At 45.9% G+C, this 15,182-nt stretch overlaps 1 protein-coding gene across 1 annotated transcript in view; it reads right to left on the reverse strand.

Annotated features, from left to right (window-relative positions):
- Nucleotides 1-417: 417 nt before the first annotated feature.
- lrrc4ba (leucine rich repeat containing 4Ba) overlaps nt 418-15,182 on the reverse strand; it is a 28,182-nt gene continuing 13,417 nt past the window's right edge. The window contains exons 3-4 of the mRNA XM_028986638.1: nt 4,464-4,985; nt 418-3,397 (exon numbers count right to left, since the gene is read on the reverse strand). Of these exons, the coding sequence (XP_028842471.1) occupies nt 1,415-3,397; nt 4,464-4,850 (2,370 nt within the window). The 5' untranslated portion in view covers nt 4,851-4,985 and the 3' untranslated portion in view covers nt 418-1,414. The remainder of the gene's footprint in view (nt 3,398-4,463; nt 4,986-15,182) is intronic.

Below are 15,182 nucleotides of genomic sequence, written 5' to 3' on the forward strand. Positions count from 1 at the left end.
ATACTCCCCCTCGGTGTGCATTTCAACAACAACAATAATAATAATAATAGATCATCATCAACATCATCATAAAGTATAAAATGCTTTCTTATTATAACTGCAAGTTTTTATGGTTTGACCATTTATTATTATTATTATTGGGTGTTGTTGCAAGGCATTTTATGCTAATTACATTTAACTGCAATAAATGGGGGAATGTCAAATATTACGCACCGATAACCCTGATTATGTAAATGTGACAGGAAAGGGAATGCTTGTCACTTGCAAAAAATATCTAAGCCAAACTTGAATTAAAACACAGAGTTTATTATTCCCCTTTCTGATGTTGGCCCACAGTTCCACGGGGAATAGAGAAGAGTCGTATGTTTCCCTTTCTTTTTTCGTCTTAAAGCCAGAGTTTATCATAGGGATAAACGCTACAACAGCATTTCCTATAATCTTCAAAACACCGTGGCTTTCCATAATTTATTTCTTTTGAATGAAAATATATTTATATATTGTGAATTTTCTTTTTTTTTTTTTGCTGTTTATTATTATTTTATATATTCATATATATTCCACTGTTTGTTTTTGCCATTTATTGTGTTCCTTGATTTGAAAACAGGTCCCTTCTAGTCCACCCGTTAAGGAACCTACAAGAGGAGGAGCGTAGCCGATTGAGCCGTATCCACTATTCCCCCTTTTCCGATATCCTGCTCTGCACCTGTCTCAGTTCCTCTCTGGCCAGGTAGATCAGCCCTGCGGACGGCTGCAAGCTGATCTGAGACATTATGAACTCTATTATGCCGCAAGCTCCTGTATAAACTCTGATATGTCTGGTTCCAAGTGACTCGGTTGTAAATACGTACTCTTATGCTTCTGCACCACTGTGCGTACAGGAGGAATTCTTACAGTCGAGAATTTCTTGTCTTTTTAAAGTATCTCCGAGCATGGAGCATGAGCATAATTGGATACATCCAGAGATACATCCACGTTTTTTCTGGTTATTCTGGTTTGTTCCGGGTATGCTGATGTACATTGCGGCATAATGGCTCTACTTTGGCACAGGTTGGTGCAGATTTGGCACGTTTACGCTCAATCTGATCTTGTGTACATTTTGAAAAGTGCTGGTCAATGCTGCATGTTTCACCAGCGGTGTGTTTGCACTGGCACTTCGCTCCCTTCCTCAGTGAACGCAGGCTTTATGGCTGTTCACCACGGCGGCTTATGGTGTGTCTTACCAGCGTCTCTCCACCACATACTGTACATAACAATTCACACCATGATGGGGTCATCCACCGCAAAGATTTCTCAAATCTGCCCACAGGGGTCAAGTGCACAACCTGAATCCATCAAACACTACCTGCAATTTTTTTCTTCAATCTCGTAACTCTCTCCTTCTCCCTCTCCCTCTTTCTCTCGCTCGCTCTCACTCTTAGATCTGAGTCTCTTGGACGTTCTCCTTGGAGCCACTCTTGAAGAGCAGAGGCTCAATCTGAGGGTTCTGCCCTTTCCCAATGAGGCCCTTAAGTGAACCATGGATGCCCAGTTGGGGCAGAGGAACCGGGGAGGGCAGAGAAATTGGCATGGACGTGCCACCACCCACAGATACAGGGACCTGGGTGCAGGAGATGGGGGTGGTGGACTGTGAACAGGGCAAGGGGTTGTTGTTGTTGTTGAGGCCAATTCCAGAGCCTCCTCCGAGCCCCAGGCCCATCATGTTGTTGTTGAAGTGGTGAGCCTTGTAGTACTGGTTGAGATGCTCTGCTCGGGCCAGGTTGGGAAGGTTGACTATCTCCGGGTGGTGCAGCCTCAGGCTCTGGCTGCCTCCGCTGCTCCCTCCACTCTGGGTCACAGTGGAACCTCCGGAGATGCCACTGCCTCTGACACTGGCCCCGGGTCCCAATTCATCCTCCACGTTGATGATCTCGATGGCACGGGCAGGGCCGTGGTGTTTGTGCAGCTGGTGCTGCTTCCTCAGCTTGTAGAACACCACAAGCATCACGGCTGCCATGAAGGTTATGGCCACAAAGCAGCCAATAATAATCTTGGTGGTTTTCATCACATCATCAAGACCCTTGTAACTAGGGTCCATCGTGATTGGTACGGTGAAGGTTGGTCTGGTGGAATGGGGTGATGACGAAGACCATGCACCTGAGAGTGAGGAGGCTGTGGTGGGCATTATGTCAGACACGCCGAATGGAGTGGGCCCTGGAATTCGGATGATAGTCTCATTGAAGCCACGGTGGACTGGGGAGATCGGCGAAGCCAGGGTTCCATCTTCTTCCTTAGGGTCGACCGTTTCCACAGTGACAGTGGTGAAGTAAGTGTAGTTGACACTGACATCAGCTGCGGTGACGTTGAGCACGGCTGTTGCAGTAGTGTTGCCAGCTGAGTTGGTCACCATGCAAGTGTACTGGCCCGTGTCACGGAGTGTGACGTTGGTGAAGTTGAGCGTGCCATCATGCAGAACGGAGATGCGCACCCTGTAGGAGCCATGGGTCATAAGCGTGCCATTGGGGGTGATCCAGTTGACTGAGGTCATCGATGTGCCGGTGCGACACTTGAGTTCGGCTGCCATGCCTTCCGTCACATTCAGGTCAGTGGGTGGCTCAACAATAACAGGTGCGTAGCAGGTGAAGTGGCTCTGATCCAGCTCTCCAATGTAGCGTCCCCGCAGGCCTGGAGGAGCATGGCAGCGGGCACAACAGGTTGTGTTGTTTGGCACTGTCTCCTTCAGCCACCAACTGAGCCACAGGACATCACAGTTGCAGAACCAGGGGTTGTGGTTAAGGTGCACCCGCTCAAGCTGGTGAAGCGGCGTGAACAGGTCATGAGGAAGCGAGTTCAGTGAGTTGTGTGACAGGTTCAGCTCCTCCAAGTTCTTGAGATCATCGAAGGCGTTGCGTTCAATCACCAACATCTGCGAGTGCATCAGCCAAAGCTTGCGAAGGGACACCAGACCCTGGAAAGACCCCGGGCGAATGGTCTTCAGCCGATTGCCTGACAGCTCCAATTCCTCCAGTCTCACCAGTGGTGTCAGGTTGGGAATCTCCTTCAGACCACACATGCCCAGGTTCAGGTAGCGGAGGTTGACCAGGCCCACAAATGCGGCATCAGAAATGAAGCCAAGCTTCTTGAGTTCGCCCAGGTCAAGGCGCCGGAGTGAGGGCACACGGTTGAAGACATAGCCTGGGAGGGTCTCAATGGGGTTGTTGCGAAGCCAGAGCTCACGTAGCTTGCTAAGGTACTCGAAGGCCCCTGATGGCACCTGGGTGAGGCGGTTGTCAAACAGCTCCAGTGTGTTGAGGTTTGGGAGGCCATTGAAAGCGCCCACCTCAATTTGTCGAATCTGGTTTTTAGAGAGCTGAAGGATCTCCAGATGCCTCAGGTGCTTGAACGTGTCCGATTTGATCACCTGAGAGCATAAGAAACGGGATTTGTTTGTTAGCTTTTCCACCTTGTTATGCATGAGACAACACAGACACAAGGCAATCTAGGCGTATTCCATCAGATGCTGGAAGGTAATTGAGGAGGACAAGGTTAACGTTCGCTCTTGAACTGGTTATGGCAGTGTGAGCTAATGTGTGCACACTTGTTTCTATGTAAAGCAATGGAGCCAAGCAGGTGTGTGATGTTACTCTAATGCTGATATAGTACCAGAGAGAGCAAGAAGAAAAAAATATTTACAGAGCACAAAAAGGCCTAAAAAAAGATAGAACTAGAACATGAGGGATTAAAGCAGTTTCCACAGACATGCTACACAAGACAGTCTCAACGCAGTTCCCTCACGGGAGTAATTAAAACGAGCCGTTTAGGGGAGAGAAGACGAGATCAGGCCATATAAGACCTAAATAGCAAAAGACATTTCACACATACGAAGCGCCACAAGGAACTACATGTTCAGCGCAATTCAAGTGGCCACGGCTCTATTCCTTGGGTGGTGTTCATCTGGCATGACGCCACAGTGTCCTCCCTGTATATGGAACACGAAGAGTGTTGTCGGGTGGGGTGGGGGTTGGGCGGGGTGTTAAATGGAGGGGTGGGGGTGTTGGACTCGGGGGGGGGGGGGGGGGGGGTGGTGGCGGTCTGTCAAAGCTGTACGCTCTGGGCGCGTTGCGAAGGGAGGGAGAAAAAGCTGCCAGAGAATCTCGGATGCCTTCAGGTGTTAAAACATTTTTAGATTTTTAATCATTTCAAGTGGGGCTCGAGGATACAGCAAAACGAATCAGAATTTTTAACGCTAAGAGGGAAGCATGATTAATAGCTTTATTTTTTTTTTTAATGAGCAGTTTTAATATGCAGCTTTTTTTGTCAACAACTATAAGAGCAAAGCGAAGATTTGCGTGAATAAACAATAATCTTATTTTTTCACAGCGCCATTTGCTTGCTCTCACTGTTTGGCCCCTTTATAACAGCATCAATTTAAGCCACAAAGCTGTTGACACACACACACCAAGATAAGTAGACTAGTCAATATTTACCTGTATCGAATTCTCCTGCAAGTTGAGGTATCGCGTGTTGACCGATATGCTCTCGGGGATCTCATCCAGGCTCCGCCTTGTGCAGATCACCCTGCTCGCCTGATTGGAGCAGGTGCAAGGGGAGGGGCAGGTCGTCAAGGCGGCCCCTGCCGTCTCTCGTCCTGAGGGGAGGACCCACAAAAGCAGCTGGGCCAATAGGAGGAGGGGAGTGGGGCTGGGAAGGCCGGTCACCGTGGTGATGCGCATGGCAACTGGGTCATGACCCTGCCCCTTTTCCTTGAGTGTTGATAAGGCGACTTCAGAAAGAGGGATGCTGGCCCTTTTCTTGTCTTGTTCTTTTAAATGCAGGCTCCTGTTCAACCATCCATGGGTTCTCTTTTTTCCCATTGACTGTAGCCTAGCGTTCTATCTTCCTTTTGTTATTTTCGTCCTTATTTATTTTCTCTTCGAGAATTGCATTAGTGTACTCTGCGCATCCCTTGGGTGGATTTGAGTGGATCTTTCAGAGGACTGGATGTGTTACTGTGGAAAGAAAGAAAGAAAGAAAGAAATAAAAAGAATATAGATTAGCAAAGCTAAACGCAGACTTTGCAGAGCAGCTCTCAGTGGGCGCCTATTGCAAATACTGCAGCACTTCAAACGATAACGATCAAGTTCACTTGAAAATCCCGACATGATAACTGCATCACGGCTTATGGGACTTTTATATTGCACTGCTTTTCAAAGGCTCGCTGTGCTGTAGATTCCTTAAACTGCATTTAAGAGTGCAGTGCTATCCCAAAGATCCCAATCTAGCCAAAATTGGCTAATAAAAAGCTGTGTGTGTGTCACTTAACCACAGTATTTCTTGCGTCTGTGCAAGTGGGTCTCGGCCCCATACAGACGGCAGTTTGCTCTGGTGTGGTAAATTAGTATCTAACATTATGCAAGCAACATTTACATGGGAAAAAAAATAATGCATAATCCCCCCAAAGTTAACATTGTTCACGAACATAGGACATAGACAACAGAACTAGAACACGTTGCTCATATTGCTGATGCATGGCTCCCCATATCGGAGCAAGCAATGGTCCATATTTTTCCTCAAGGCCATAAATTATCAGTGCTGGGATTACAAAACTAATCCCCGAGTGTGCACTAGAACAACACTCCTACTTGGACCACTGCGTTAATCCTTATGTCCATACCATGCCATAATTGGTAGCCCTCGGGGGCTAGTATGGCAGTGAATGGTGCATTGCGTGAAGGCTGATGGATGGCTAACTCCGACGGCCCCCACCCCCGGAGAGAAACCCTCTCCTCCCGCTGCAGGGTATTTAGACCTGGCTAACCTTACGCAAGGGAGGCGGCCTGGTTATTAATGATGATGATGCCGCGACGCACGCGAAACTCATCCGACGCACACACGCCGGCACTCTGTGAAAGACCGAGCGAAAGGGAGGGAAGGAAGGGTGGAATTATTAAACTGATAGATGACTGTACAGCTGCAGGGAGAGGATGGAATTATCAACACTAATAGATGAATACATAACAGCTGCAGAGAGAGAGAGAGAGACGGGGTGAACGGAATAAAGCAGGGAGGAGAAAATGTAGACAGCATCTGATAGGCAGGAAGACAGGTTGTAGACAGAAAGAGAAGAAAGAGATAAAGGGAGAAGTAGAGACAGAAACATAAATATTAATAATTCCATCTAAAGAGTGAGAGAGGGGGGAAGAAAAAGATAGAAAAGGAAGGAGGGGTAGGCTTGACACAGAGTCGAATATAAAGCAGAAAGATGGAAGGAGGAGAGATGACAACACAGAGATGCATATAAAGCAGACGGACGCCGTGGCGAGTGGTAAAGGGACGGAGGAGGGATGGAGGGAGGGACAGCGGAACGAAGAGGTGAGATTGATCAGCGGTGCACATGCACGGTGCAATGACATTAAAACACACACGCAAGGACACCGGGCCGTATCAGATCTGCAGCGTAAGCTGCAAAAAATACCCGCCTGCATGCGTTTGTGTGCACATGCACACACACGCACACACACACACGCCTGTGTTTTGATAGCTGTCACTGCAAACGTTGCATTTCTGCAACACATAATCTCTTGTTACTTTCGCTTTAACCACAAATGTGCTGGAACTCGTCTGAGTGCAGAGGACAAAGCGATGATTCTGCAATCCCGCCCGGGCAGCGTTCCTGTTTACAGATGTGCAGAACAGCTGCAGAGGCCAGGACCTGGGGGAAACCAAGTTGTGGATTTCAACGATGGGGCTGCTCAACAAAACATCATGTCATCACCGCTTTGATTAAATTGTACTGTAGACAGTGTATTTTAGCCCAGTTTCTGCCCCATCATTTCATGGTGCAGTTAGTTGTTATTCTCATCACTTTCTACACATTAGCATCGCACAGTATTTGATGAATATGATCTAGACAATGATAAATACTGTTATTGAGGATATGAGAGGCCAGCTCTGACCACAATTAAATTAGACTGCATTGCAACCAAACTCAGGCTGCGTTAATATTATATTCATATTTAACCATTTATCATATTTATCCTGTTGTCCAGTTGGCCGATGACCAGATTTATTACCTTCATGTCTCCTTCATCAGTCCAGGTTGAGGAGCAGCATGTGTTAATTATCCCACAAATCTATTATCACAAATTCAAACCACCTCATCCCACCTGACATATCACAGATGTCCAAGAGACGTCCTTGTAGCCTAGTGTGTAACTCACTCGCCAATTTACCAGAAGACCCTGGTTCAAACCCCATAATCATATTGCTTGCCTTTTTGAAAAGGAGGAACTCATGCAAGATTTCTCATGTAAGTCTGGAAGGAAGCAGCATCAAAATGGCAAGGTTGCCACTGAGGTGCCACTGAGCCAAGTGCCATACCGGGTGCCTTTCATGGCTGCCCACAGCTCCCCAATTTCGTTGCGTGCACCGTGTGCTGTTCTGCAGTGTCTCCTTTGTCTCCAGTAACTACTGATTGTAAGGCGCTATGGATAAGGGCGTCTGATGTAAATGCTGTAAATGCAAATGGTAATTCTCAGTGTCCAGGATGGGTAGGAGAGGTACTTCCAAAATGGGTCCTTCAAACCTAGTGTCAGGTAATAGGCCCCTTGTGTGTGTACTGGACTGTGGTTGCATCCACACTTGTGCGTCCTTGAAAAGTTCCCTGAGTGACATTGGAACACTTGACTGGTGGGATTTGATGACTTGGCGCCTTGAAATGCATCCTATTAAGGGTCCTTTCTTGACTTTGAGAGACACCCTGTGTCAATTGGCAATCAAATGATGCTGATGACGAACAGAATCGACCACGAGGCTGATGGAAAATGTGCATTGCATTCCTTTTCCATCCCCAGCACCCCGTCAAACCAATTCCTCTTAACCATCCACCTTCTTCCAGCATCTTGTAGCACCATCCCTGACTTCAGCCAATCAGGGTCAGCCCATGTCTGAATGTATGAGCGTTTGAGAGAGAGAGAGAGATGTAGCGCCCCCCCCCCATGCCACTGGAACAGGCTTGCAACAGAATTATCATCACTACGGAGTGTCCTGTGTTCATACAATCATACGTGTTCATCAAGCAGTTTACGTGCTCTCTCACCGGACTGGATGTTTTATTAAATGAATCAACTTCACGCAGCACTGAATTAGAATAAAACTATATACAGACACCACAAAATAAGATATTTATGAAAATCTGTTATTCTTTGTATATTTGTTTGCATTTAAACTCAGTTTAGTAATTCTAAACTCAAACCAGCATTTTAAACCCCTATGTTGACATGTTACTAAATAAAATACCTGATGGGCCTGATTCCGATGCTTGGGCGCGGTGAGACCCAAAATCTGGTGCGGTTGCTTCACTCACTGGGCAAACAAAACGGAGCAGGTGCCTGAGAATTCAGACCAACCACCTCGTCCAGATGAAAGTCACGTTCACCGTCTTTAACAGTGCAGGCCGAAACTGCGCGTCTCGCCAACGTAACTAAAATGGCGGCCAGGACGTCTTCCTGAATTACCTTGGCAACTCTCAACATACACCGTCACTAATATTGTAGACCTTGCTAGATGTGAGCTTGCACTAACCATCTGCTCATCACCCATCACGCTCTTTCTCGTTCTTGTCTCAACCAGTCAGGGTTCAAAGTTCAAGCAATAAAAATACAGAAAATAAACCTTGAAAACTCTTAAAAAAAAAAAATTAGGCCTTCAGAAAATAAATACATGTCAGCATAGACTATATTCAGAATTTACATTTCGTAATATTTCAACTTAGAAAAATCTGCATATTACAAATAAAATGTATACATATAGCACAAGGGTACAGAGAGAAGGAATATGTCTGTTTTATTGTGGCGGTTGGGTACACATGTGAACTGGTGAGTGTGAGTGTGAGTGTGCGTGCGGGTGTGTGTGTGTTTGCAAGAGTATCATGTTGGTGTGTGTGCACGGCTGTGACCCCTCCGTTTGATGAAAGATTAACCTGCTCCACTGACACATATTAACCCCCAACCCCCGGCCCAGCATTTCACACAAGGAGGAGGGACGGTGGCGAGAGTCGAGGACTCCCCGATCCACCATCCCTCCTCAACACACCTCCCTCTGCCTCAATTCAAATCTTAGCGACGAGAGGCGTTTCCATGGCTACCTTTGCAAAAAAAAAAAACTCTTCCCTCTTTCCGTACACCTCCCTTCGTTCCTCTCTCTCCTTCTACAGCTGGTTTCCTCACATGCAACCATCCCCCTTCATCCCTCTTTAACACACGATCACACATAGACACACTAGTTTTTATATCCTTGCAAGGACCTGACCCCTCTAACCAGAAAGAAATGGTTCTGGCCTTGTAGTTGCACACACAGACATCCATAACCTGATGTTTGCTCTGGATCCAGAGGTCCATACGTGTGTGCACGCTTCAGACGGGTGCACATCAGATCCCTGGTCGTTACGTCCGAGGGTCTGCCAGAACTACGGAAGGCCGGACTGGCTCCCCAGCTCCGATTTCGAAGGCGACATCAAGGTGGCAGCGCTCACGCTCACTGAGGATCCATCAGACCCCAGGCAGCCAGCCGGCAGGCTGCTTGAAAGGTGGAGCCGGGAAACGTAGAACTTGCGGCGATCGATTTAGGAGATAAAACATGAGGCTGATTGAGATTGTGCCCTGTGTGTGTTCACCCTGCCAGGCTGAGGTGACTTGAGTCAGATTTTTTGCCTTAATGCGACACAGTTGAGAATTCTTTGCACAGTCTACATTCCTGAAGATGGTCTTAAATACAGATCAAATCAGAATTCATGCCCTCTTTCACGTCCCGTTGGGCAAGTTAGTAATATAATAATACATTTACCCTTCACTGATTAGAAAAAAGAATTCAACATTCCTACTAACATTGAAGTTATTATGAAAAATTATAAACCTATAATTGCCCCAGCATTTTTTTAAAGATTCACCCGCTGCCGTGGTGCCATTTCAGAGGCTTTAATATTATTGTTCTTTTGGATATTGTCAACCCTTCCACCACTCGCTACTACAGTAAGAAACGAACACGTGCTCTAGAGACATATCAAGAAAGCGGAGGTGCAGGCGGGGTGTTTGGGTGGTATGACAATGATAAGAAGCAAAGGACTTAGCCCAAACCTTACCTGAGCCTGAAGTCTTGCCAAACCCGACATCATAAATGCGGGTTCATTCTCTTTACCCCCTTCAGTCCGTAATAGGTTTTGTCACTATAGTGTTTCCCCCCCCCAAAAATATAGCAATATTCCACCAAAAAAGGAATCCTGCGTGAACGCAGCGGCAAAGAACATCCTCCGGTACTGAATTAGGCTCAGTGGCGTTCCGAGGAGGAAGCACTTCTGCAGCAGGGATCAGATCTTTCTGCACAGAGACACAGTTGTCTCTGAGAATCCGCAATGGGCCTTGAACTCCAGTCAGCTGCGGCACCACAAGCACATGCGCCAACCAGCCGTGAGCGAAGTGAATCACACTGATGACTTGATTTCAAGTCTGATATTGAGGTGGACGCAGAATCAAATCCGAGGGACTTTGCGGAGGAACAGATTGCAACGCTGAAGGCTCAGAACACACAGTGAAGCAGAGATTGCTGCATGTGGGGTGTGTGACGTTCAGGACAATGTTCTGCTGGGAAATCTTGGGGGGGGGGGGGGGGGGGGGTTTAGTCTAGAGGATGCTACTTTTCTTCAGTGGCAATTTTTAGCAAGATAAATGCTAGTTTCAAAAGTCCCCGGTTCTCAAGTCTGATCCACTCGCTGCAAACATGTCATTGATGCCACAGTACATACCTTGGTGGGTCAGAGGTTACTCGATATTAGGCAGATGCATTTAATGTTATCATCTTTCAGACTATATCTTGACACTGATGCAGACCCGGGCTCTTCATACCGAAGGCAGAGCGGGATAAATTTAGACACAAAGCAGCACAAGGCGAAACGCGCACGGCAAACCTTCACAATGTGGGCTCAAGCCAAACGAGGGCGCTTTGTGGAGATCACGACATTAACTGGCGCGACACAGCGCTGTTCGAGTCTCTGCAGCCCCTCCCAGTGAAGAGCTTTAAGCCCCGTCAGGCCCCCCAGAGAAAGGGCTCTTTGTGTCGGGCGGATATTCTCCCGCTAACCGCCACGGCCGCACCGGGGATAGCAAATGACATACTTTACGGCGCCGAGTGTGTCTGGTGGTGATTTACTTAATTGAATTGATCTGGATTCTTGCTACGCTGGTCTGTATTGACGTCTGGTTTAAGAGCGACTCTGTTAAAATTCGGCCTTTTGTTTACTCATGTTACTGCCTGAGTGAACAGGAAAAGCAACGCTGTTTGATTAACATCCTGAATTCCAGGCTAGATGTAGAAAATGTCACAATTATTAATATTTCCGCATCTGGAATTTAAGTATGTTGGCAACACGCCAATTCATATTCTAAGTAATTAAAAATAACATACTGAAAAAGGCATACCAGCATAGTAGTAGCCTAGTGGTTAACACACTCGCCTATGAACCAGAAGACCCGGGTTCAAACCCCACTTACTACCATCATGTCCCTGAGCAGGACACTTAAACCTGAGTGTATCTGTCCCTGTAACTACTGATTGTAAGTCACTCTGGATAAGGGCGTCTGGTAAATGCCGTAAATGCATACCCCTGAAACAATTATTTCAAGAGCAAATATGAAAACTTTAAAAAATGAAAAACTACAATACAATGCATTCAAGGTATTTAGCATTATTTAACATGATTGAAAATGTAATTGAGTAGAATTGTGTGGTAAACAGACACCTTTTTTTTACCTTTTTGGTTACTGCTACTTTAATCAATTGAAAGTTACAGAATGTCTTTTAAGCAACAGCATATATATTGTGACTATTATTAGTGATAGTAGCATTTGTGGTAGTAGTAATATTTAAAGATATTTAATCATAACGCTGTCACGGACTAAATGCGAAAGGCCGTACATTATCAGGATTTTATCACGTTGCGTTGCTTCAGTTCCGAGCCACGCCTCTCAACTTTGATTAAAATCACTGCAACACACGGCCTGCCATATAAATTCACTTTACATTTCATGTCATTCAGCTTGAGAGTTAAGGAAGAAATAAATCAGGGTAAGATGAAGCGTGTATGGCAATATTCCCCAGCTGAACGTTACAAGGATTGTATTGCTAATATGTCAAAAAAGCAGAAAGTAAAAAACATGGTGGATGCATAGCCTCTGTGCTTTCCAGCCCTAATGTACAGATTAAAAGACACCGGAAACGTTCCTTACATCAAACTGCCTGGTTAGTGTTGGGTTAGCACTGTGCTGGTGCGATTTGACTGCCCTTCCCAGGCATCTCGCCGCAAGCCTCCAGAAAACGTTTCAACTGTCTGAACTGCAGCCAAGAGGGAGCGGCCGGGGAGCTAAATAACACGACGCCACAAACAGGTGGAGGAGTCAAGCAGCTTGGATACGCAGACAGAGTGGAACAGACATGGAGGTAATGTTGCGGATAAATGCGGCCAGAGCTTGAGCTAGCAGTGTCTTAATTAACCGTTATTACGGTAATGTGACTGTTCATTTCAATGTGATGGGAACGATCGAATGTTTTCACCCCAGTTTCTCAGACTGCATCATTCAGAGAATTACATAACCATAAATGTGATTTAGGAATAAAATTTTGTCCAACAGGTTTCAACGGTAAATTGTATTAACAGTCCGTATATATAATATTAAAATAATTTAATAATTATAGCCACCCGTAATTCAAAATAATAAAAATAATTATAGCAAAATTTCGTTTGCCATATATTGTGTGTTGCTATGCAACTGTGATCTTTTACTGAGCTAGATTTCTAATCAGAAAAAGTATGATTAAATAACTAAGAAGTTGGGAAGTTGGTGAACAACCTTCATGTTGAAATAAACTATAGGTGAACTGAAAGATAAGCAAACCTAAAAAAAAAAGAAAAACGGCAAAAAATTACTGGGAGGGATGAATGAAGAGATTGAACTATTTTCAATTTGTAATACTGTACATTTAAGTAGTTTACAAAGCTAAATATACATTGTGCTGAGTTTATTTTTTAATTATTTTAAATTGAGAAAGCCACACTTTTTTCCAGGCCAAACCCAAGTTCACGCTGTAATGTTAATCAGCTATATTCAGGGGGGGCATTAAAGACCCCGGAACCTGGCACAGGCTGGGGAATGTAAGCAAAGCTAAGCCACAGAGTGAGATACATTCTCTCCCACACACACACAAGCAATGCTCTCCCCATGCGGTAAGCACCGTGACTAATAGTGAGCCCCCCTCCTTTGTATCGCCTCTGTAATAGCTGATTTATGTCCCCGCCTCGTGGGAGAAGGGCCCCCAGGTTATTGAAATATTCTGTTCGGGGTTTGAGCCTGAATGTTTGTACAGGTAAATCGATGGTGCAAGTCGATACGCCCACTGCTCCTGCAGGGGTCCGGGACACCAGCGCCGGCTCCTGGCTCAGTTCGGCAACCCTCGGCCTTTTCACGAGCGTTAATATCGCTCGCAACATCGATTCCATACCCGCATCAGCCCTATTTTACTCACAGAAGATGCACATTCATCTGTCAAGGGCAAGAGTGTGTATTACGGCTATTGACTTAACCACAGGAGGTTGCAGGAATGTCGGGAAGGGGAAAGAAATGGAGCGACAGGATTTGATAGGATGTGAAGGACGTGCTGAAACCGACATCTTGAGCTTTCATGTGTCATAAAGTTTAGGGGCTGGCCGTTATGGTTGTGCGGAAAAGCGGAGAGGATGTTGCGGTAAGGGGAGCATGAAGAGCAATTTGCCGTGAGATGGCGACATATATATTCATCTGCCTGTGCGGGTGTACGGCAAGGAGAGAACTCCTGCTTCCCTCTACACATACATGCACACAGTTAGAGCTGTTAGAGCTAAAAAGCTCAAAAGTTAGGCCTAACCCGGACTTAGCCCAACAAAACTCAGCCCAATCCCAACAGAATCCATCCCGACCTGACAAACGCGGCTTTATAAAAGCTCGGCTTTCACCACGAGCGCAAGACTCTTTCAATAATTAAAACACATCACCGGACGACAGCGGCCGTGAATTGCAAATCGAATTAACATTTCATTAAAAAAATGGACATTTAATGAAACAAATTTTTCAAAGTGAGAATCACCCGGAAAAGGTAGGTACTATAGACCAGAGATTTAGAGCTCTACACACTGTGGTTTCTCTACTGTCACGCATTCTGAAACACTCTGTCACGGCCACACTTTGTGCCCGGTCGGACCCTAACAAAGTTTATGGCATTTTGCTTTCCGTACGGCCCTTCTGCATGCACCGGTTGCTCGATTTGCGTTCAAAATGGCTGGGGGATCGAATCAGAGGCAGCAAGCTCTAGAGCTCGGCAGCTTTCTGGAGAGGAACACCCCCCAAGGTCACAAGACACAAATGCCGCTCCAGCAAACAATTAATCGGCCCTCAGGAGCGCTAAGCGCGTTGATGCACTCGATTCGCATCAGCAGGGGCGGGGGCGGTGCCAAACCACCACCATTAATCAGGATGTCTCTTGGTCATTTACGAACGCGTGTAAACTACCGCACTGTTGCAGCAGCTCTGGTGTGTGTGTGTGTGTGTGTGTGTCCCTCAGCTATTTTAGCGGGGACTTACTTCAGCACTTTTCTTTCCTCCTTTCCCAGATTGCATGTTTGGTCCTGACCTGAACCACAGAAGAGGTGGAGGCCTGTCAGGGCTTTTGTTGTTGCCGGATCACAGCGTACAGCAGTCAGCATGTTGATGCATTCTGATGTGTATTGCTGTGACGGGCTAAGCCTAGGTGTGTGAGAGTGTGCGTATGCAGGGTATATGTGTGTATTGCCTGCATATTATTGGCTTTAAATAACGGCATAACTGTACATTGTATGGTTTATTGTTTTTGTCTTTTATTCAAGATTCAACAGTGATTTATTGTCAGTAAAACAGTATACACAGCATACCATGTATTGAAATACTGTTTAACACAGACCCCCCCATAGCGCAATCGTAAAAGAAAGAAAAATATATATACACAAGTATTGTAACATTACAGAAGATTTAAACTAAAATGTAAGTACTGTACAGGCTACAAACATTTTTTTTTTGCTAGTATTATGTTCGCAAGACACAAATGAATTCCTTTTGAAAGTGATATACACTAAAGCACAGCACCCGGTG

Source organism: Denticeps clupeoides, chromosome 7, assembly GCF_900700375.1.
Source record: "Denticeps clupeoides chromosome 7, fDenClu1.1, whole genome shotgun sequence".
Classification (NCBI taxonomy): Eukaryota; Metazoa; Chordata; class Actinopteri; order Clupeiformes; family Denticipitidae; genus Denticeps; species Denticeps clupeoides.